Source organism: Podarcis raffonei, chromosome 1 (genome assembly GCF_027172205.1).
Source record: "Podarcis raffonei isolate rPodRaf1 chromosome 1, rPodRaf1.pri, whole genome shotgun sequence".
In the NCBI taxonomy this organism is placed as follows: domain Eukaryota; kingdom Metazoa; phylum Chordata; class Lepidosauria; order Squamata; family Lacertidae; genus Podarcis; species Podarcis raffonei.
The window spans coordinates 83,347,595-83,371,539 of record NC_070602.1 but is presented as its reverse complement, the minus strand read 5'-3'; the positions used below and the strand labels follow the sequence as shown (position 1 = coordinate 83,371,539).

General features: G+C 45.2%; 1 protein-coding gene and 1 long non-coding RNA gene across 4 annotated transcripts in view; one reads left to right on the top strand and one right to left on the bottom strand.

Annotated features, from left to right (window-relative positions):
* The window catches only part of LOC128419306 (uncharacterized), a 34,208-nt gene extending 29,695 nt beyond the window's left edge, over positions 1-4,513 (bottom strand). Inside the window, exons 1-2 of the long non-coding RNA XR_008331829.1 lie at positions 3,912-4,513; positions 1,243-1,412 (exon numbers count right to left, since the gene is read on the bottom strand). This is a non-coding gene — a long non-coding RNA (uncharacterized LOC128419306). The remainder of the gene's footprint in view (positions 1-1,242; positions 1,413-3,911) is intronic.
* The window catches only part of CLCF1 (cardiotrophin like cytokine factor 1), a 54,936-nt gene that overhangs the window by 9,362 nt on the left and 21,629 nt on the right, over positions 1-23,945 (top strand). For 2 of the 3 annotated variants that reach the window (XR_008331827.1, XM_053399789.1), the window contains exon 1: positions 4,651-4,800. The exons of the other annotated variant lie outside the window; for it this stretch is intronic. Coding sequence is in view for 1 of the 2 variants with exons in the window: in XM_053399789.1 (XP_053255764.1) it covers positions 4,762-4,800 (39 nt within the window). In the remaining variant the exon portion in view is untranslated. Of the gene's footprint in view, positions 1-4,650; positions 4,801-23,945 lie in introns of those variants that run through there. 3 annotated transcript variants of the gene reach the window in all.

Below are 23,945 nucleotides of genomic sequence, written 5' to 3'. Positions count from 1 at the left end.
AGCCACTGGGCAACAGGGTGGGCACTTAACCAACCCTAATCTCTTCCATTGACTCAACTACAGGTACAGGTTTCCAAGACCTATTCCAAGACTATGGGGTATTCTGGCAAACTGCATAGAAGTCTTACGGACCTCAGTGACTCCCCCAATCTGGCCTTCTAACTTTTATAGCCTTAGTGCATCCAGGTTCACTAAACAGCTTGTCAAAGATTCTGCTAATGGCTTCTGCATGGTGCTTGGTAGGCAAATCTGTAGGAACTAAGCACACAGCTAAGTGATTTGCATGGAATGTGTGCACCTAACCCCTGTATTGCACCCCTTGAGTTTTATACTTCAGCCCCTAAGCTTCCAACTCAGCTGTCCATTCAGCTGTCTTCCCTTCTCACTTGACCTCATCTGTTCTCACATCCTTTGCCTCAATTCCCCATTCTGCCCTTGTTTGCTGCTGCCTATAAGTGTGGGTGGTCACTGACTATCCTCTGCCTGTTCTTTTGCTACAGGTATTTAACGCGGGTGGCGCTGTGGGTAAAAGCCTCAGCGCCTAGGGCTTGCCGATTGAAAGGTCGGTGGTTCGAATCCCCGCGGCGGGGTGCGCTCCCGTTGCTCGGTCCCAGCGCCTGCCAACCTAGCAGTTCGAAAGCACCCTTAAGTGCAAGTAGATAAATAGGGACCGTTTACCAGCGGGAAGGTAAACGGCGTTCCGTGTGCTGCGCTGGCTCGCCAGATGCAGCTTGTCACGCTGGCCACGTGACCCGGAAGTGTCTGCGGACAGCGCTGGCTCCCGGCCTATAGAGTGAGATGAGCGCACAACCCTAGAGTCTGTCAAGACTGGCCCGTACAGGCAGGGGTACCTTTACCTTTACCTTTTATTTAACTTTAGGAGCTGTTCACAAACTGTTGTTGAACTTCTAAGTATACTTGCCAGAAAACAAGTCTCAGTGAAATCAGTAGGGTTTGGTTCCAAGTAAATGTGATTAAGATCAGGCTCTAAGTTTGACAATAAATGGTTAAAAATGTGTTGGAGGACCCAGTAAAGTTTCTTATGTACAGTATTCTAGCACATGCTCTGTTGTGTGCCCATTTGTAAACAGCTGCAAGTTCCTTCGTGGGCTATATAACCTGCAGAGTCTCCCATCCATCTAGGAATCTCCTTCTGTGCCTCATTCATTTTCACACTTTTTCTGTTCCCTGTCACTTCCTACTTCACCCTACACTTCTCTCTCCCGGAGTGATGCAGCTTACCTCAGAATGGAAAAATCCTTACAAAGCACAGCCACTGTCTGGTTAATTTCATTGTCCGCTTTCTTGCACGGCCTTGACTCTGTCATTATTGATGCAAACAAGTCTGCCGGCTGTTTGGGGCTCCCCAGTGTCATCAGCAGACTCCTCCATTTGCTCAGCCTGGAGTATGCCTAAGGGAATACACAGATGTAAGGACAAGCAGGGTACACAACCAACGTCACTCCAGCCCACCCAGCCCCTACTTACTGAAGACATGGGGGAACTCTGTTCCAATCCCGTCAGCTGAAGATTCACCAGAAAGCCTAAACAATGTATTTTATTTTGCTCAGCCTCTGTTCTGTGAAATGGCAATAATGAACAGCCCAACTCATAGGTTGTTTCCAGACTAAAAGCAGCAATGGTGATAGAGGCATCTGGCTCTCTAAAAGTGGTGCCGGTTCTTTGCCATGCTCCACACACCGTCAGGTGTCAAGTCATTCATAGCCCACTATAGGAGACACTATATAATTCACAAAGGTTGATATTCTACTCAGTAGAACCAGCAGAGTTATAAGACCTTGGATTACTAGCTGAAATTTTCAAGATTGTACCACATTGTAACAATGCTCAAAGATATACTAATATATGTTCTACTTTCTTGGACCTTTTCATAGGACAATGAAGAAGAAAGTTGATAATGTGGGCATCTAAATTTTAGATGTGTGCAATGGGGCAGTTCACTGTTTGTCTGAGCAGAATGGGAAGTTCACATGTCCAGGACCACTGCAGACTTAAGCTTCCTACAGACACCCCTGTGCATGCACACACACTTTTGAGGCTTCCTGCAACTGCAGCATATTAAAAACAAACTTTAAATCAAGCAGAGAAAATGATAGGTGTCAGACATCGGGTTTTCTTATGTGAAACTTTTATATGTTAGTAAAAAAGAAAGAGAGAAAGGTAAAGGACCCCTGGACAGTTAAGTCCTGTCAAAGGTGACTATGCGGTGCGGCACTCATCTTGCTTCAGACCGAGGGAGCTGGCGTTTGCCCACAGCTTTCCAGGTCATGTGGCCAGTGTGACTAAACCACTCCTGGTGCAACAGAACACCTGGAAACGCTGTTTACCTTCCTGCCACAGTGGTACATATTTATCTATTTGCACTGGTGTGCTTTCAAACTGCTAGGCTGGCAGAAGCTGGGACACAGTAACTAGAGCTTATCCTGCCTCACAGATTCAAACTGCTGATAGTGGTTTAGACCACAGCGTCACCTGCTCCCTTGGGTACTATGGTACTTAGCTAAGTCATTGAGATAGTTTATGGCAAAGGGGGTGCCCTCTCAGTTTCAGGGTAGCACTTTAAATGTCATACAGTATTAAGTTATCCAGAGTTTCTACTGCAGCCTAGTTCTGAACACATATGTAAGACTCTTCCTTCAACCTTTCTGAATATACAGAATGCTTTCAACATTTCATAACCACTCTGATTTTGCACAGAAGCAAGGTTAAAGGTGCTAAGGGTACATATATAATCTTACGTACCCTAAGTAGTGATGGGAAGCGGGTAGCGCTGTGGGTTAAACCACAGAGCCTAGGGCTTCCCAATCAGAAGGTCGGCTGTTCAAAACCCCGCGACGGGGTGAGCTTCCGTTGCTTGGTCCCTGCTCCTGCCAATCTAGCAGTTCGAAAGCATGTCAAAGTGCAAGTAGATAAATAGGTACCGCTCCGGTTGGAAGGTAAACGGCGTTTCCGTGCACTGCTCTGGTTTGCCAGAAGAGGCTTAGTCATGCTGCCACATGACCCCGTTAGCTGTACGCCAGCTCCCTCGGCCAATAAACCGAGATGAGCGCCGCAACCCCAGAGTCGTCCGAGACTGGACCTAATGGTCAGGGGTCCCTTTACCTTCACCCTAAGTAGTACAAATCCACTCTCCAACACGCTTCTGCTACACTTGCAATCCTGGGTCAACTCCAATGTGCCTCTGGCCCATTAATGAACTCATTTCCCCCTCCATATTACATTAAATTGGTTTCTGCCTCTTCCCTACCTCACCTTCCATTTGCTAATTCCTCTTAGTCTAGGGGTGCCCAAACTTTTTTCAAAGAGGGCCAGATTTGATGAAGTGAACATGTGCAAGGGCTGACCAAAGTTGTTGAACTTTTTTTAGGGTTTTACCCCAGGACATATACTGCCACGGGCAGCGGATAAAATTGACTGGCAGGCCGGATTAAGTCCCCAAAATGGACTTTGGACATGCCTGTCTTAGTCCTTCCCTTTGTGTGTGAACCAGGAGAGGACTGGTGTCTACCCCAGTTCACTGCATCAAAGGCTTCCTTTCAAAGTATTATGCATACTTGCAAGGTGAAAAGTGATTGCTCTCTTTACACCCTTTCCTCTCCCAGTAGTCTCTTTCACTCTGGAGATTTAGATTAAGCCCTCCCCGCTAAACATAAGGGCAATCAGTTGCTCCTTTAATTTTTTTCGAGGGTGAGGTGGGCAGAGTGCTCTCTTGTACTGACTCCTAAAGACAGGGCGCGTATTTTCTTGGCCTGCTGCTCTGACTTTCAGCCTCCAGTATCAAAAAATATTTACGAAGGCAAAAATAAAACTTCCTTATCACGTAAATCATAGACGGGACCTTCCTCCCAAGATAAATCTGCTGGGACTAGTCTATTATCTTTTCCATGTACCTATTCGCTTAGAATACATAAAATAAAACGGCTGGAGAAATGCTGCGAGAATCTTCCACGGTGAACTTTCAGGGCTCACCATACGCATTCCCCGTAACTCCAGCCGCCATTAAACAACCCGACTAACTCTGCTGGTCTGGTTTTTAGAGGGGTTTCTTATACTGACGGCCGCTTTCGAAGTTCCGGTGACAAAGCGGGATACAAATCTTAAAATAAATGAATACAGCTCGTTGATTGCAATGGCCGCGGAAATTCAGGGCCCCACAAATCAGTTCCCTTCCTCCCTCTCCCGTATCTACCACCTTTTCTGCAGGCCGCAATCACGTCCTTATGTAGCCTGATCCAACTTCTCTTTTGTACGTGAGGGAGAAAAAGTAAATGCACCCCCTCCCCCGGTGAAGAAGCTCTTTTCTTCGGATCGCATTCTAAAAAGTTGCAAAAATGCGCTGCGGCCCCTTTCCGCCATGTTTCGATTGCTTCTTCCCATTCTCGCCTCAGGGCCACCCTAATCTGTGCCCAGCTTGCCGTCGTCCACACCCCTCGACCCCTTCAGCCTCCCCCCACCACGCCACGTAAAAGTCTACGGCCAGCTTTGTTGTTTGTTTTGGAACCAACATCGCCTGCAACTCTGGAAACTCGACCCTCCTCCTTCTCCTCTCGCCCCCGTCCCGCCCAGCCTCTCACACCATAACATGTGGGGCTGAGCTGTTAAAAAAAAACAACCTTTGTGGGGGCTCACGGCACCGCGGGGCTCAGCCAACCCAAACAGAAAGGGGAGTGAGTCACAAGCGAGCAACACCCCCACCCCACCCCAATCGGGTTCAGCACCGTCCGTTTTCAGTTCAGCTCAATGATGCCTCACTCTCTGGCCGAGAGGTGTACGAATCAGGTAAATGCTCTTAGGGCTGTTTTCAATCCACACCCCATAAAGTCGATCCCGATTCCCTAAGGTTGATCTACTGTATCCCCCCTTCCTCACTTGACTGGCGAGGAGATACTCTACGTTGTTATCTTCTGGAAATCAGGCTTTTGGAGAATAGAAGGAAGAATTTTTTTTGAAATATATAAGCAAACCTCTTAGATTCCTAGGTGAAGAGTTGTTGTTCTTTCTCTGATTTATTCATCCAGGCAGCACAGGAGTTTTGAACTCCTTTGCCGTTTAAAGGATCCTGTCATGCAGAGCACTGCAACCCTTTGCACTCATAGCCAGGAGTAAGGCCCATAGCAGGACTTGCTTCTTCTGGGTAAACATGTATAGGATTGCTATGCAAAGGTACAGTCCTGTATTCTCCAGTCCTGGGAGAAAGACCCACTGGAACTTGATAGAACTTGTTTCTGTGTATAGGATTGCCTTATGAGGCTGAGGTCCTAAACACACAAGAGAGTATGCCTCATTGAACACAAAGGGGCTTACTTCTGAGTAAACATGCAGAGGACTGTGGCATAAAAGACTTTTGCGTTTGCTGCATCAGTAATGTGAATGCAGAACCAACACTGGCTACTAGAAAATGCATCTTTATTTAAAGATTGTTCTCATCTGCCTTCTAGACTGCATTTACAACATTCAAACGTGCACATAAATAGGGTGAGGGAGACTCAGAGGTGCAGAACAGTCCAGTGCATGCTTGTTCAGAATTAAGTCTGCCCTGAAGCAAAGCCAGGTTAGGCCTGGTTAGTACTTGGATAGGAGAAGTTAGTCCACCCAATGAGCTTATACCTAGGTTGCATCCTTAGTGCCTTGTAATGAGTGTTTATTCAGTTGCAAAAAATCATAGATAAGTCATGCACCAAAAAGCAAAGAACACTCAAAATCCAGTCATGCTTGCTGTCAAGTACCGTTGCCTTAGTTTTTTGCTGTGATAGGGAATCATAGGAGACCCATAAACCCTTAAGTGGGCATCACATTTAAGGCTGCAATCCTATGGGTATTTGCATTGAACTCTGTGGGACTTACCTCTCAGTCAACTTCCACAGTGCTGGTGTATAAGGTTCACAAAGGTTGATATGTTATCTTGAACAACTTGTTGATTTTTTCTGTTCGGGCATTTTCACCCTGTTTGGATTGTTGGACTGTTTGCTTATTTTCTCATTGAGTTTTGTGCTTAAAAAAACTGACATTCTGGAACAGGGCACTCAAAAGGCAGGGTTGCTTTTATAGACATGGCATGTATTGCCAAAGTATATGGAAAAGACAGGGCCAGAAAATAAGAACCAGGGATCTTCCCGCCACCATTCCTTATGTCAAAGGCCCTTTTGTTCAGTGTTCCTTAGTGCCCATATTAATTAGTGAAATATTACTGTCCAGTCTGTGGTTTTTTAAGAGCAGATTTTCCGCATTACTTTTTGATGGGAATTATTGTATGTACAGTCTCTGATAAGTGGAAGTTGTTTTCTCATATTTCTTCTTCTCTCTGGTCAGTTGAGGCAGGAATCACCATGCATTAATTCTACCAGTCATAGAATTGGAGAGGGCCTTTTAGCCTGTCACTTTCAGCCAGGGCCAGTCCTACCATTAGGACCTCAAACAGCAGTTCATCCTCTGAAGCCCCCAGGCTATTTCTCTCTGTTGGAAGACAGAGCTGTGTATGCTACCCAATTTGGCCCTCCCCCACTAAACTAGCCTGTTGCCTCAGATGTAGTAGAGGACACTATCCCATCATCACTCACCAGTACTGAAGTTAGGTTAAACTACCAGTCCAGTCAGCTTCTATACAGGAAATCAAAGGCTATCTTTTCCTTCACCTCAGGCAGCAAAATTCTCAGGGAAGCCAGAGATCAAGATGCCTTACAGCCTCTTGCTTGCCAACCTCCAATGAGGAAGAGTCTTTTCCCACTTCTATATAATCACTGCCATTGTTAAACTGTGTCACCATCAACAGCTGTCTCCTAACTCAAGCCTATTAGATCTAGTCCTTCCTTCTGGAGCAGACAGAAGGAAGCCCTTCTGGTGACATCCCTTCAGATATTTGAAGAGTGCTTCATTTACCTCCTCGGCCTTCTTTTCTCCTGGCTGAACATAACCAGATCCTTCCACCTTTCTCAATAAAATGTGCTTTGTCCAATTGGCCTACATTTCCATTAAAATGAAAGTGGGGGCAGTATTCCACATTACTAGACAAGAGCACAAGAAGGTTTAAGAACATAAGAAGAGCTCTGGAACGTGTGAAAGATTGATGTAACCCAGCATTCAATTCCTAGCAGCAGCTGGACAGATGCTTTGTGAGGCCCACTAGCAGGGCTTGAGTAGCTGCTCTCAGCCATGATTTGGCCTTCAGAAATTGCAAAAGGCAGAGTGAAGCAACCACCTCAGGTGGCAGGTGCTGGTCAGCAGTGTTAGCCATGCTTGGCTGTTTTCCCTTGAGTGTTCTGCTTAGTCAGAGGAAAAGGCAATGTGTGCCACAGGGCCTGCCCTGTGCCCCCATAAAACTGCCTGCTGCCCTGATGCTTTCCAGTTGTCAGGCTGAGTGAGGTGGCTGCCTCAGGCAGCTGGGTTTGAATGTCACAAAAGGGCGGAAAACGTTGGATTTTATTCAACCGTGGTGCTATGTAAATTTTTGTGCAAGTGGAAATCCGCTTGACCAACAAGCCCTCTAAACTCATTCTGGGGCTTCTTCCAACCCTCAGGAGCAGATTTGGGGATGTGAATGGTGGGGGGGGGGGAGTCCTATTTCACAAGTGGAAGTTGTTCCTTCCACACACGGATCTAGTTGAATGCTGCTGTTAATTTTTACTCTCAGGAAAAGGTACTTATGGGATTCTCCACCTCAGGTGCCAAAATAACTTGGCCAGCCTATCATTAATGTGACCAGGACTTGGCAAGAGGAGTGGATGCTGTTTGCCATTCTGCCTCAGGCAGCAAAATGTCTTGGGCCAGCTCTGTATTACAGTAAGTTTCACCTGCCAGTCCAGTATGTGGAATTTGTGGGTGTCTGTGTGGGTGTCCAGCTTGTCTTCTGCTTCAGGCAGAAAAATATATTGGGCCAGCTCTGACTTTGGGAACTGCTTCAGATGAGAGAATGCTGTGAAGTACACTACTGAGGGCCCTCAGAGAGCCAAAATGGCTATGTGTGTGCGTGCGTATGTACATTTAAAGATATATAGAAATAAAATGGGTGTAGGGTTTCCTCACAAATCTCTAAATGCATGTTTGACTGCAAAAATTGATGTGAATAGGTTTCCTGTGCAATTATACGTGAAATTTGAGCGTGTATGTGTGTGCACATGCAAAGGAAGCCTGAGGCCTGCAGGCTGAGCTTAAAGCCTGTCTTTGGAACTGAACGCTGGAATTCTCTCACCAGCTCTGGATTATCAAATCAGATTGATGGACAATTGTTGGCAGAACCATGGCAGGATCTCCCAGTTCTGGGAAGTGACGGGATTTCCTCCACCGCCCCCATTTTCTCCATTACATACACACGCATGCACACCACTACATGCCGAGAAAGATGCCAGTTGGATGAAAATGTGTTGGAACCAGACATGACCTTTCCCTGTGTTGGGAACAGGCACTTTCGTAATGGGCCTCTGACGTCAGGAACCTCCGTGGTTTCTTGCGAGGCCAGAAAGGTCACTGTATTGTTCTGGCCTGGCTCCCTCTCTTCCCTCACAAGGAATTCCCTCCAACAATCAGCCTCTTCCCCTGAGTCGCTCACTGCAGCCTCCTGCGTATATATATTCCTTTGGACATCTCTCCCTCTAATCTCACCACATTTAAACCTCACTGTTTAGTTCTTCAGTAGCTGCCTGACTTTGGAAACCGTCTGGGCAAAATTCAGTGGCAGAGGATAGGATAATTTTGCCACAAGCTCCCCATCTCCTATGCTGCTTCCTCCGTGGGACCCCATCCTAGAACCTTCCCCCCTCACTTTAGTTTGGAGATTTGGTGGGGCTGGGGGCAGTGCTATCTGCCCCTCCCTGCATCAAGGTCTGTTTAGTCTGCGGCTCTATAATAACCCCCCTTCCTCAGCACCACTGTAAACATCTGTCAGGGTCAATCTATCCCAGGGCCTTGCCAGGCATAGCTTCCTTTGCCCCCTCCCCCTCTCCTCTTCCCTCCCTTCCCCCTCATCCTGCACCGCGCACAGACAATAAATCCCAGGATCCATTTGCTCAGGAGCTGGTGAGAGGAAAGTGGGGTACACACTTCTTTCTGTTCCTTTTCAGGTTATGGCATAAGACATCAGTGTACCCTCCTAACAATGGAAGAATGAACATAAGTACACCCTTGTTATGTGAGCCAGTGACTCATGGTGTGGTAGTGAGCAATCAAAGCTATTGAGTGAATGAGGCATGCCCCCCTCTTGAAGGTTTTTTGAAATGCTGGCTGTAGAATATTTTGGCATAGACGGTACCTTTCCGTTCTGCCTAATGGCAAGTTCTGTGTAACTCAAAAGCTTGCAAACTCCTACACTGGCAGCAGAAGGTATCACCTTACCTACTTTGTAACTACAAAATATGCAATTTCCTGCAACTTACAAAGCAGATGTTTACATTTAGATACCACAAATCACTGGCACATTCTTCACAATCTCTCTCGCCAGCTTTCTCTCGCAAATACTAATTTTAAAGAATGGATACACATTAGTAAACTCATTTTAGATGCTATCAAAACCAGCAGGCAGTATCAGCAGTCAGACAGGGGCTATTGGAGGTTCATGTGATCTTTTTTATAGCATAAGAGTTAGCCCTGCAGCCTGTTCGTGGTGCTACAGCATAGTAGAGAAAAGGGATTTGAGCATATGCAGAGTGCATTTCCTTCACTCAACAGTAACTAAAATGCAACATGTAAGTTAACACACCACATATCCTGGTTTTATGAGGAAGGGTTTCAAGAAGAAAACAGGACTTTCAAAAAGGCTTGGGCTCCCACATTTCACATTTTAGAAATAAAGCACTGGCATTTCCAAGACTAGACTGCAAATGGTCAAATTATTATTTTAAGCATATGTGTCCTGCCTGCTTACAGTAACTAAAATCAGAAAGAAATGTGAGGCTTCAGGCCATGTCGGAAATATATTGGCACATCTCTCGAGATAGCCATTTTGCTATAGCTAAAACACTGGAATGTGGGCTGAGCCCATTCTGGGGACATTGTTGAGGGCTGGTCTGTAGCTTGAGAATTGGGGGGGGGGGGAGTTTAAGGAGAGTTATTTGCATCTGTAATCCCAGGGACAGGTTTGCAGGAATCATGGGGCACAAAGGGAGCTATTTACAGGGAGCTGAGGATTAGACTAGCAGGATGAGGGTGGAATCACAGAATGGAGTCAGAACTATTTTTATGGGAAGCCCTGAACTGGAATAGAGAAGTTGGTCAGCAAGTTGGGGTCAATGCTCATCTGCAAGGGGAGAGAGGGTGTGCGTGGGCAAGGGCTGTGCGCAGTGCTGGAGGAGGGAGACGGCCCATTTTTCCTCGCTAGAACATTAATAGTCAATGACTTCAACCGGCCAAATATCCTTGTGGTGTCCAGTGAGCCAGCAGCTTGCAGACCATATAAAGGATTGTTTCCCAACTTGCTACAGAGTAAGGGAAAGCTGTTGTGGACTGAGCTTGGAGTCGCCCAGCGGGGTCAGGTCACAGTGCCTGCTGTGCTGGGGAACGAAGCCCAGTACAGTACAGGCCTGGCAGACACAACTGAGGGAGGCGTAGCCGCCCAAAAAGTGGGATGCCAGGAACCGATAAGACGGTGAATTTGTCTCTCAGAGGTTCTGAACACAGAGCAGAGCTAAATGGCCAGTCCTTTTACTTTGCTGAGTTCCAAACAAAGCCATCCCCAATACACTTCAGGGATTCTGTCATGCAGGGGAGACCTGCGGATTCCCCCCCCCTCGTCAAAACACATCAGGAACAGTGATCTAGTCTCTCTTGTGGTGACTGGGTTGCTTATTCTTTTGGGGATACGGAGTTAATGGCTGTATGATAAGACCTCCCCAGCTTTTGTTGTCATTATTATACATCATTTTTATTGTGCTTTTGCACTGAATGATTTACCACCATTATTTTTCACTCAGTTGGAATGCATTGGAGAAGACCTGTTGCTAAGGAGGAGTGGGGTTTACATGGAAAGCAAGATCATATAACAGAAGTTGTACAAAAGTTACTGTTTGACACATATCCTTCTAGAACACTAAACAAGGCAGAATGTTGGTCTCCTAAAGCTTTGAAGGCAGTGAAGTATTATAGTGCACATGTATGACCTTGAAATTTGCTCTCCTAGAACACATCATAGCTCACATATCTCCACCTCCTGACATGAGCACTGAATTCCACCCCTCTTCTGCTCCTCCATCTCTTTCTCTCTCTTGCCATCACTTCTTCCAGCTGAGTTCCCCTGTGCTGTTATGTTTCATAAGAAACAGAAACCTTTCAGGCCTAGCTACCTTCTGGATCTTTCTACCTGGCACCATGGCCCCGTGGTCTTTCTTTACAGCAGGAGTGGGCAAGCAGAGAGTCACATGTGGTGGTGACTAGACACTCAAGGACCGCTTGTCAGTGGGCATGGCCCCTTGGCACATTCTCTCTTTCTCACATACATACACAAACAAACGTAGTAACACCCTGTCTCATACTTCATCATCCTCATCTGATTTTTCTACTTGCTCTGCTTTAACACAAGGGACCATGCTGCACCCAGGTAATAAGAAACACAAAAAGGTGTATATTTGTAATTGGGCTATAATCCTATGCACACAGCTATCTGGAAGTAAGCCCCATCAATGGCACTTGCATCTTAATAGACATGCATAGGATGAGACTGCTTCAGCCTCACACTCTATGCCTAAGATTTGCCTACCCTTCAGTCTTTCCTGGAAAGTCACAAAGGCTTGTTATTACCCTTCCCCCCCTTTTTTTCTTTCTTATAAACTTCTTTCCTTTATATTCACACTTCCCCCACCACCGCCACCATTTGCTGCTCTTCATACCACATCTTGGTTTGATAGTTAATCATGTGAGGGTCTTTTCTGCTACCTCTTCCACAGCCCTCAACCAGTGAGTTTGCCCTCATGCTGAACAACTTTGCACACAGTCTTACATGAACTCATGTTAAGGGACCATCATTTTTCACCTACCCAGAGGCCAGCTTACTTGCCAATATTGCACTGTGTTTATTTAATTACATCTCTTTTGGGGATTATTACCCCACTCTTCATTAACATTTCCATAGCAACTTTACAAATTTCAAAGCCTAGTTAAATAAATTAAAAACATACAAATCAAAACATTAAACAAACGAAAATCGCTAGGAGTAGTATAAAAAATAGAAAACCCGGTCAATATAAAGCACATCAAACTATATTAGAACTTGAGAAAAAAATGAAAGGTTGCCAAAATGACTTCATGCAAGGATACTTGGGGAGAGCATTCCAGTCATGGTGCCACCACTAAGAAGGCCCTTCCCTTCATAGCACCCTCCCTCAGATAGTGGGTATTAAAACCGGGGGTGGGGGCAGTTAAACGACTCCCCAAAAATCCCAAGTCCCCACCACAGCCTCGAACTAAGGCCAGGACAATGAGCCAGACTAATCTCCTCCTCCATGCACAACAGCAAAGCGGCTCATAAAAGCAGTCTATAAAATTGTAGCAATAAATTGTACAATATATTGTACTGTTTCCTCTGACTATCCAATATAGAAAATTGTAGGAACTTCAAATAATCACCAAAATTCAACGGTTTGACCGATTTCCTTGGTTCCAATGGACAATGACTCCTCTGGAAGAGGGGAATCCAGGGCTCACCCTGCCTCCATAATTCCTTAAACATATGGTCACTTATTCCTTGCCTCTCCGTAAGGTGTTGAACTTAGCCTTACTATAGGAGGCAAGAGGCAATCAAGGGCAGAATCTCATTAGGATGGTGGATTGAATCCTGAGACTTTCAAAGGAGAAGTGCAGGAAACCTTTGCAGCTAGGGGGATGTGTAAATACTTTTATTGTTCTTTGCGGAAGAGGGTAGTTAAAAGTTGTTGGGAACTGGAATGATTGACAGGGGTGGGTGACAGTTTCATGTTTCTGCATGCCAACCACTCCTCTTTCATGACATTTTGATGATCATGTGAGTGACGTATTATGGGAAAGCTGGGCAAGTTTCAGAAGTCTGCGCAGCCCCATGCTCTGGGTTCTTTCTCTTTTTGCGTTTGAACCTTGGTTGCAACAAATAAAGATCAGGTCCACTGACCACTGATTTGCTTCTGTAACTTGGATGGAGACTCCTTCTTTGCTGACCAGAGGGACCCGTGGGGAGTGGCACCCCAACGAGCTGGGTTGTGGAGTAAGTCCTGTACCCCAGGATTTTTTCCTTAACAGTGGGGGAACCCAGAGAAGGACCTCTGTTGAAGATCTTAGCATATAGATACTATGAAGAGCTTTAAAGGTTAAAAAACCCCACTTTGAATTGAGCCTGGAAACTGACCAGAAGCCAGTGGTGTGTATTGTTTAGGGGGCATAATATAAATGATCTGATTGGAAAAGCAGTTGTTAAGTCTACATTTCTAGTGAATTTTCTTCCTTTGTGTGTCATATATACGGCAGCCTATCTTAAAATAACATGTCATCTCTCTATGACTTTATCCATTCAAGAAACTTAGTTACTTCAGGAAAGAGCACTCCTGAAATGCTACAAGTGCTGATTGCAGGTATTGGTCTGCAGATATCCCTTTTTCCTTACTGCTTTATACCTCTGCTGCAGATATTAGATGTTCCAAATTATTCTTCTACAGCAGTTTGTCATGGGGCAAAAGATATGAGCAGGTAGATTTGTCCTCCAGGCGTAATATCTCAAAGGGTTCCTCCAAGCTGGTGTTCAGTTATGGGTGTATTCTGCAACATGTTCTTGACACAGCAACAGTGCATTTTGTGGTGGATTTATTTTGCTTTATTCTTTCTGGGACGCTTCCCCAATGCTAGCACATTATTGCTGTCTGGAGGGCCTGTAGCGCTATGAAAGGGCCCCTGCCAAAAAATTATTTGGGTATGAAAATTTAGGAGAGGCCCTGAAATGTTTGGAGGGGAAACATTTCTGAGGCACAAGTGTGGTGGGTAGTAGGGCATTTTTAGTCCTAACTGTGTGGTATCACAGAACATTGTTAGTTTCTTTTAAGTCTAGCACAGGCGAAAAAGGTATGCTTGAGTTCAGAAAGCAGCCGAGGACTTTTCAGGCACTAGGCTGGTCTCCATTAGTGCAGTTGTTGCTGGCTTTAAAGGGTTTGGGATTCCTTTGATGATGTGTATTTTTTTCCACTTACTTCAAAACCTGTATTCCTTACCTGTATTCAAAACCTGGTAAGTCATCCCTGCCGTGTTTGGGAGCCCTTCTGCTGAATGAGGCCCTTAACTTCTCCCCTAAAGTCCTCCTTTCACTGCTGTCCTTTGCAGCCACAACTCAAGATGTGGATCTGGAGAAAGTATTGCTCTGTATGTTTGCACGCACCACCTTGGGGCACTAGAGATTGAAATCATCTCCCCTGTTTTAGTGTACTTTCGCATGTAATGCCATAAAAGCCTTCCTGTCTGGGATGCGTCACTTTTGAATACTGCTAATAGAAGAGAGGGTGTTTTTAATTGAACGTATGTTCTAGTCAGCTTTGATACAACCTCTTTGCAATGTCGGAGCACCGTTGTTCCGCGAAGGTCTGGACTGTTTTATGATTCACATTTCCCACTTCTAGTTTATGGCCGCGGCTTCTATATGGTAGTGGAATCCTCCCTGTGGAATGCCCTCCCTTCAGATGTTAAGGACATAAAGAACTACATAACTTTTAAAAGACATCTGAAGGCAGCCCTGTATCAGGAAGTTTTTTATGTTTGATATTTTACTATGTTTTATATATGCTGTAAGCTGCCCAGAGTGGGGTATAAATATTATTATTATTATTACTGTTGTTGTTGTTTCTACTCGTCAGCTGCAAAGCAGATTTGCTCCCTAGCTAGCCTACTTAGGATTGCAGCCTTCATTTTGCCAGTGTCATTGAGGTGAGGTCAGGCACTCTACTGCTTCCCAAATGTTAAGGGGGAGACACCAACAAAATATGGTCATTGCTCACAGCTCCAATATTGGTTCCAACTTCTTGTGCTATATATAAGTTCTGGCAGCCGGGGGGCCTCCTAAAAGATTCGCACACCCCCTTTGCAACCTACCATGACTTAAAACAATGCTTGTGTGAAGGGAGCCATACAAACCAGGCCCATCTTGGCCAGGGATTTCATTTGCTTATTTCAATGGTGCCTGTTTTTATTGATAGCTTGGCATCTTCAACCCCTTTCAGTTCTGTTGGTTTGATCTGCAGGTCAGGAGGTGTATAGCATGGGGAACAGTAGTTTTGTGTGTGTGTGTGCATGTGTGTGTGTTTATGTATATGTGTGCATGTGTGTGTGTTTATGTATATGTGTGCATGTGTGTGTGTGTATCTCACAGTATATATTGCAGTTTTTGTGGTGGAGGAAAAGAGGTGGGTGGGATTGTAATAGATCTCACATACTAGGGCTGCATGGGCCCCTACGTGTGTGTTTGTGTGTTTGTGTGTGTGTGTGAGAGAGAGAGAAACGGGTGTGGGGGAGGAGGAGCGGTCCAGGACTGCAGTGGGAACCATGGCTCACTGCTCCTTGGATCCTGCCCCCAGGGTCCCCCTCGCCTCTCCAGGCTGGGCTCTTAAAGGGAAATCGTGGCGCCTGCACATGCCAAGTGACCCAGGTGAAGGAACATGTGACACCTGCTTTAATGGGCTGCCGGCTTCCTCCGCTGAACCAGGGCCAGCTCCACTCCGGCCCCCGGCCAAGCCGGCAGGGAGGGGTCACCAGAAGGCTCACCGCAGGGGGAGGCCGAGGAGCGGAGCCACGGGAGAGCCACAGCGGTGGTGGAAGGATGGAGAAGAAGAGGCGGTGGGGAGGGAGTGGGAATGGGGCGAGGAGGAGGAAGGAGGAAGCCCCCCGCCGCCCCGATCCGTTTCCCCCTCGCTCTCCCAGTGCACTCCTGCCAGCTGGACACGCTCTTTCCATTAAGAGCTGGCAAGGCTACGCAGGGAGAAACCCCCCTCCCCTCCCCTCCTCTTCTCTTCTTCGCCTCCTTCCATTCCCGTTGCTGTTGATCCAGTACATGCAACCTCCCCCCTCCGCACCCCCATGCCGCCCACCCATTCTACTGTTAATTATTGTAAGGGGTTTGTGACATCAGAGCTTTCTTGGCCAATCGACCCTCAAAGTGCTGTAGTGTAATTTGCATGTTGCCCTCCTACTGGCCGCGTAGCAGAAGCGGGCAAGATCGGTGGGCAAAGTCTCACCCCTTTGGGTAAAGAAGCAAGGGAGCGTAAAATCCAATAGGGTAACCAGCAGACTTTTTATTTTTTTATTTTATTTTTTATTTTTTTGCATGCTGCCCGGTCCTTCCCTAATAGCCACACATACCAAATAACTTTCAGCATCCTTTTTAGCGGTCGGAGTTGCCTCACAAGACTGTTCTTCTCGTGCAGTCCTGTATATGTTTTCTTGGAAGATGGAGTACATCCTTTTGAGATTTACTCCCAGGTAAACGTGCATGTAAATTGCAGTCTCAGCAAGTCAGTCTACTAAGCTGCGCGCTGCATTGTTTTGGGATCCCTCTTAATAGTTCAACCAGGACCAATAACCCCAGAAAGATGGCACTGCATTATGCTTGCTGACATGGAACTGATCCGAGTCAGCTGCTTTCTATAAAAAACTACTGTGTTAACATAGTTAGGGATCATCGTGTAAAGAAACTGTACCCATTATCTGTGCCATTCAGATTGGCTTGGGATACTGTTACCACTTAAAAAACAAAAAACCAAAAAACCCCAACCCCACCTATCTTTAGCAGCAACCTGAAACATAAATTTAACAGGTGACATGGAGTGATGGTTTTCTGTGAGCTAAGATGATGATAAAAGACTTAAAAGCAGAGCCAGCAAAAAAAATAAAAAAGGTGGCAACCCTGCCTGGGGCTAAAGAGCTATTTCTGTGGAAGCACATATAACATATACCAGAAATTTCTTTGGGTATAAAAAGTTGGGTACACTTCATTGTCTGTTTGATCATATGTTAAGATGAAGTTGTGAGGCTCATTAGGAAATGACCTGCCTTCTGCTTCTTTCTAAAGTGCAATATTCTGCAAGGTGTTTACATAATTATTCATTTCTATTTATTTCTAAGATTTCTTTCACCATCAGGTTACAAAAATAAAATATAAAATTAGACTGTGTACGCACCATACTTTAAAGGCACACCAACACAAATAATTATAGTTTACCCCTCATGAAGCTACAATTCCCAGTATTTTCAACAAACTATAGTTTCCTGGATTATTGGGGTTTGGGGGGGATGTTCTTTAAATGTATGCAGCCTTACAAAAACAGATAAAACCTTTACAGTGATAAAACTTGTAAAAACCATTTCAAATAGAACATAATGATACAAATTCAGCATTCAGGTAAAGAGGTGTGTTATCCAAGAGCACTGGGAGGGGCCACCCATGGGGTTTTCTGTACCCCTCCTTTTAAAACCATCATATATTTTTACCCTGCTTAGACTGAGAGTGGTCTGCTGAGCATGCAACAAAGCACAGTGCCATTGAGGACCCTGGGAAATTTATGCCACGGGCCTGTGCCTGTAAGTCCTTTAAGTGCCTAGAAACGCCCCTTGTTGTTCTCCCTTCAGCTTGCTTGCCCTGATTCCTGCTGTCACTCACACCACCAATTATCCCGCTAACAACAGTTGCATAGAGACCCCTCCCTTCTGCGGTTTCTAATACAGTACTCTTAAGATAGTCATAAGATGGTGGAAGGGTTAATAACATCCAGGTCTAATTAGGCTAAAGTGCAAAGGAGATTTCAGGATGCACCAAGGGCTCAAGGGACAGAGAAAATATACAATATTTTCGTATGAAAATATAAAAGCCGATGAAAAGTCACCCAGCTAAGAGGTGCTGCGGAAAAGAAAACGCCCCCATTTTCCAGCAGCTGCTTACTCAGTCTTGACGCATATGCCACGTTCCAATCTTTGCGGGATGGGCCAGTAAGACCCATTTTCCAATAATCACTGAACACGTTCCAGTGAGCTCTTCCCCAGGCATCTAGGAGCCCCATAAAAAACATTAAGTTAGCAATGAGGATCATCCATCAAGCCCACGCAGTGGTATCAAGCCTAGCCCCTGGGGAACTAGGGGGCCCAGATCCAAGTTTCCTCTGACTCAGTTGTTTTAGAGTTGCCACCTCTTCTGGAGGGGGAGAAGGCCAGCCCGTTGCTCATATGTCAATTAATTTGCAATTACGCAATTTTACAGGATGCTGGACTGGATGCGCCATTGGTCTGCTGCTGCAAGCTCTTCATATGTTCTTAAGTTGAGCAAGAGTGGTGATGCTATGAGAATTGATCCTACGCCCATAACACTCTAATGATGCATGTAGAATTGCTTTCTGTTGATAGCTCTTACCTGTGTGTTCCTGCCTACTTATTCCGTGAGACTAGGAGGGTTGGGAGCAAAGCTAGATGGTGAAAAACAAGCCAAATGGGAATTACAGTTGTTTGTAAACTTGGAGTCCTCTGAGCAATTGGAGAAAGGAGCCTTGGACCATGTTTCAGACCCAATGACTATTTAATCTGCCATTGGCAAAAACCTTGTTCGTATAGCACTGAGCAGAACTGTGTGTATGTTTATATGCCTGTGATTGCTGCCCTATATATCACATGCCTCTCACTTCCAGCTACTACTATGGTTCCTTCTATAGCTCAGTGGCAACGGGGCCTGAATTTTGGAGAAGCAAGAGAGATTGAGTTTGATCACGGCTGCTACCCTGATGGATTCCAGATGTTCATGATTTCACTAACATATACATAGAAGTCACTTCCCATACCAATACAGTTCAGGCACATCTTAAGAGCACCACAGCTAGTTGTTAAACAGGGATACCTTTTCCCCAGTTGCTCCCGAAGGTACTTCCTGGTGATTTGTTCATGGAGCATTCATTCAGATTTGCTTGCAGGGAGATTAGCATTGGGCTTTTTAAATGAGCATTCATTCAGATTTGTTTGTGAGGAGCTCTGGCGAACCTACATCAAAGCAAGTGTTTCATTTTCTTGTCATTTTCCTGACAAGAAATCACAAAAAGTCAGGTCTTTGTGGTAAGTGGGTTTGTTGTATAATAATATAATAGAGCAAGCTGAATTTGCCAGCATGTGATTGCTTGCATCTCATCTGAAAAGAGCAACAGTGTGGAAGTGCTCTGAATTGTGGATGAGATACTAGAGTTCTTACCTGTTTACGTGTGGGTGGGTGGGTGTAGCCACGTACACAAGCACCTATATGTATTTGTTGATACTTCTAGGCCCCTATCAGTTTACAAACTGGAATAAACTTTACACCCAACCTAATAGCTGCAATTATTGCCTCAACTTTCTAAGATTCTGTGTGACATTACTGAATCTTTACTGTAGTCTATCTTGTTTTACCCTGACTGACTCAGCCTCTCAGTTCACTGACTAACTGAATCTATTGAGGGTGGGGAGAATATTATTTTAGTATAGGAAATGCATACCCTCCAACATTTCTCTGTTGAAAATAGGGTTGTCCCTTTCCATAATGACCATTAAACTATTTATACTCCACACATCTTACTGGGTTGCCACAGGCACTCTTTGCAGCCTCTAACATATATAAGAACATAATAAAATATTAAACATTAAAAAACTTCCCTATACAAGATTGCCTTCAGACGGCTCGGAGGCCAGAAAACTCCATACCCTCCAACATTTCTCCAATGAAAGACATCCTAAGGAAAAGTGGGACATTCTGGGATGAAATCAGAAACCAGGACAGCTTCTCTAAATCAGGGGTGTCCCTGGAAAATAGGGACACTTGGAGGGTCTGGGAAATGCCTTAAGGTTTCAGGACATCATAACAGCATTTATGCACAGTGACAGGCATATTCAAGAGTGGGTTTAGTGTTAGGATAAGTCTTTGTCAAGGGATGAAATTAACAATGAAGGGCACATTAAACAAAAAAAGCACACCAACACTCCTTTGCACCTGTGCTCTGGACAGTAGTGTAACTAGGATGTTGGGAGAGGTATCCCAACACCAGACACATGATCTAGGAGGGCAGAAGATTGGGTGCTGCCAATGGCATGTAGTTTATAATAGCTTCACACATTCAAAGATCATCTTCACATTTATTTAGTTATCAGTAAATCAAAATTATCTACATGTAATTAATAAAATCATTATAAATGGTGGAATAGGTGCCACTGATTATAACTTTTCTCATTTAATTCTAATTCTAAATTTCAGGCTCTAATTTAAAGAGAGAGTGATAGCAACACACAATACTGTATATGGTTTCCACCAGTCATGGTTATGGTTAGTTACGACACTGGCTCTGTGCTATAGTGAAGTGAGCTGTTGATGTACGCATTCAGCTGTTTTCTTAGTAAACTTCAGGTTTGCACAGCACAAATCCTGTTGGCCCACTGTTCCCCCTTTTCCATTTGTTCCCTCCTGAAGTAATTCCTATGGCTTGTGGCCATTTCCATTTTCTGTATGGAGTCATCTAAGAGCCACACAGATATGTGCCATTCACATGGAAAGATAATGTGACTGTCTGCACATAGCTTGTTAAGTACAGAGCCCTTTTCCTGCTTGCTGCTTACCTCCCTGCTCTCTGTGCCTTCCAGGTGCATACCTCCTCAGCCGAGCTCCAATACTGTGATTATGTTCAACTTGGGGGAAAACATAAAATTTAACCAATGGGCAACACAACGATTTGGCTGTCCTTACCCAAGTTCACCTTTTGCTGCTAAATATTTTGTTTTCTTCATTTATTATTACATTTATATGTCACTTTTTCTCCAAGGAGTGCAAGACGGTGTGTAAGCTTCTCTCCCTTCCTCTTTTATCCTCAGAACAAACCTATGAGATAGTTTAGGCTGAGAGACAGTGACTGGCCAAGGTCACCCAGTGAGCGCCATTGATAAATGAGAGTTTGAATTCTGGAGTCCTAAGTCCTAGTCCAGTACTTGTAAGCACTACACCATGCTGGCTGGTATATAGATTTCAACATCCCTCTTTTTCTGTGTCACTGGAGCAGATTTATATTTACATAACTGAATCTGCTGCCAGCGCTATAAAGTGAGGGTGGAGGTGTGAGAGGGAAAGCCAACACCCTGCCCTCTCTATTGCTTCTCTTCCCCACTCCCCAGTTCCTGCCTGCTGTCACTAGCGGAGGAAGAGGAGTGCGGGGGGAATTCACCGCCCCGGCAGCACGATCCTGGTGGGGTGCCATCGCAGCTGCCCCCCCCCGCCTGTGCTGGGCGCCACGCCCCCTCAGGCACCACACCACGCCCCCAGGATGCATGCCACACCCCCGGGACATATGCCAGCCCCACCCCCGCCTGCTCTCTGCCCCCCAGTGCCGGAGCATAAAGCTCCGCCACTGCCTGTTGCAGCCAGTCATTCTACACAGCTCCGACGACTCTTCCAGAAATATTTATTTATTATTTATTTATTGAATTTATATACCACCCTATATCCATAGGTCTCAGGGTGGTCCACAACACAAAGTTACAGTATACAAAGCACAAAATACACAAATGAAAAAAAATAGAAACACAATAGAGATAATCAAAACAATTAACAATACAGTACTAATGTATGCACACTAATGAACAATACGCACTAATAAACAAGACAGATTTCTGGGAGTGAAAGCTTTTTGACTTGTTGCTGCTGAACTTCCCGATGAGGAGGAGGAGAGGGGAAAGGGAAAAAATGGAAGGAAGAAAAAGAGGATATTGGGAAAGGAGAAAGGAGAGAGTTGCCTGCATAATGGGCCAGGGAGAGGGGGGGAGAAGGTAGCTGAGCTATGGAGGTTCTTTAATGTTGGCAATGTCTTGAGAGAAAAGGAGGTGCACTGAAGTGACTTCTTAAGTGCACAAGCCTGGGGAGTATGTATGGAGATCCTGGGCTGCCCAGACAACAAGACCGCCCCCCCCCCATCTCATTGATGTGGTCCAAAGGAAAGCAGAGCAATATGTTGGTTTCTGGAAAGAGGTGTACTCAGCACCTGATTCCTATAGTGGGTAAAGAGTGGAAGACCAGGAGAACTGCAAGATGGGGATACAGAGAGATCTGTGGAGGGGGAAACAGATAAAAGGGAGTAGAAAAAATAGAGCTAGGAAGACAAAGAGAACAGTAGTAGTGGTGCACAGATTCCACATTAACTCTGGAAAAACTTTTTATTAGAATTTTAATTCAGTGCTTTCTTTTTAACTCGTTCTCTGTGCATTCCTCTGTGACTCTCAGCGTCCCATCTCATTCCACAGGCCTTTCTGAACACTTCTCCCTGTTAAGACTACATGTTTTCCTTCTCTCTGTTCCGTAAAACTGACTTTCTTCTCTCTGAGCATAGAATATGCTCTGGAGGCACAGAGAGGACCGCCCCCCCCAAAAGACCAACAGAGAAAGAGTTGTAAATGATAATGATTGATCACTATTTGATTGTTTTGATGTTGTTAGCAACCTTGGCTATTTCTATGGAAAGGTGGGATAAAAATGTTTCTAATAACTGTCACCATAATTAATGTGCTGAATTAAAATCGTAACAAAGGAAGGCTATAGGATATTCCCATGTAGGCTGTCCCTAATCTCCCTGGGGGAAACAGGGGCTACTGCAAATGTGATCAATCAAAGTAATTAACTAACTGACAATAGATACAGTTAGAATATTTCCCTGCACATGGCAATGAAACACACTTCAAAGGGGGAAGCTGCATGCTTACTTCTTTGTAGGAAAACCAACTACAGTGGTACCTCAGGTTAAGTACTTGATTCGTTCTGGAGGTCCATACTTAACCTGAAACTGTTCTTAACTTGAAGCACCACTTTAGCTAATGGGGCCTCCTGTTGCTGCCACGTTGCTGGAGCCCGATTCCTGTTCTTAACCTGAAGCACTATTTCTGGGTTAGCGGAGTCTGTAACCTGAAGCGCATGTAACCTGAAGCGTATGTAACCTGAGGTACCACTGTACTGTCAGTGCCCCCCCCCACTGGGTATTCAAGGGTACACAGTACCAGAACCTCTTTTTTTGGTTAAAAACTGTGTCATTTATTGTAACAACTTCATAGTGAGTTTTCTAGGAAAAAAACACTGATTACTACTATTATTCCTACTAAAATGTTTCTTCTTCTTCTTCTTCTCCTCCTCCTCCTCCTCCTCCTCCTCCTCCTCCTAGGCTCTATGTGCTTTAAATTCATAAAATCTCAGTACAAAAACATGGCCCAAATACAGCACAACTTTCACATAGAATCATCTAATTGTCGGGTTGGAAGGGACCTCAAGGGTCATCTAGTCCAACCCCTGCAATGCAGAAATCTTTTGCCCAACGTGGGGCTCGAATCCACGACCCTGAGATCGAGAATTTAGTGCTCACCCAACTGAGCTATGTTTCTGAGAAAGCTGCAAGGGGCAATTACGTAACAGAAATGTTAACAGCAGCAGAGGCAAAGGACCTATGTGGATGTAGCTTTTAATTAAAGTGGTAGCAGGTACAATTAAATGCTGATTTGAGATACCAAATTTACTGGGGTTTTGTGGGGGCTTCCCCAGAAAGTCCCACTGATAGTCCCACAGATTGCACAGCAGCAGCTCTGCAAGCTCCAGCAAGCATCAACCGCTTGCCGGCTTGTGATTCCAGGTTGCTAAGCAAAGCACACCTTTGGCGCCTTGCTACAGGCTCATACAACGGCATGCTGCAGCAGTGGCTTTTCACAGAGCGCCTGCGTGTTTCAGGGAACAGTTTTCCCTCTGCAACGCAAGCTCACAAAAGGATGTGATGCTTTGCGAAAAGCCACTCTCCCCGTTCCTTTGTCAGCAGCATAAAGATGCCAGAAAAAATCCAGCGCACATCCATCGTTGCAAAACACGCCAAACATGAGTTACGATTCCTGTCTCCTGCATCTGTCCTTTGCTGATGTAGAACAAGACAGGAAATCTGCGGTTGAGGTTCACGCTGATGTTGTCTTACATCTGGCACACAGTT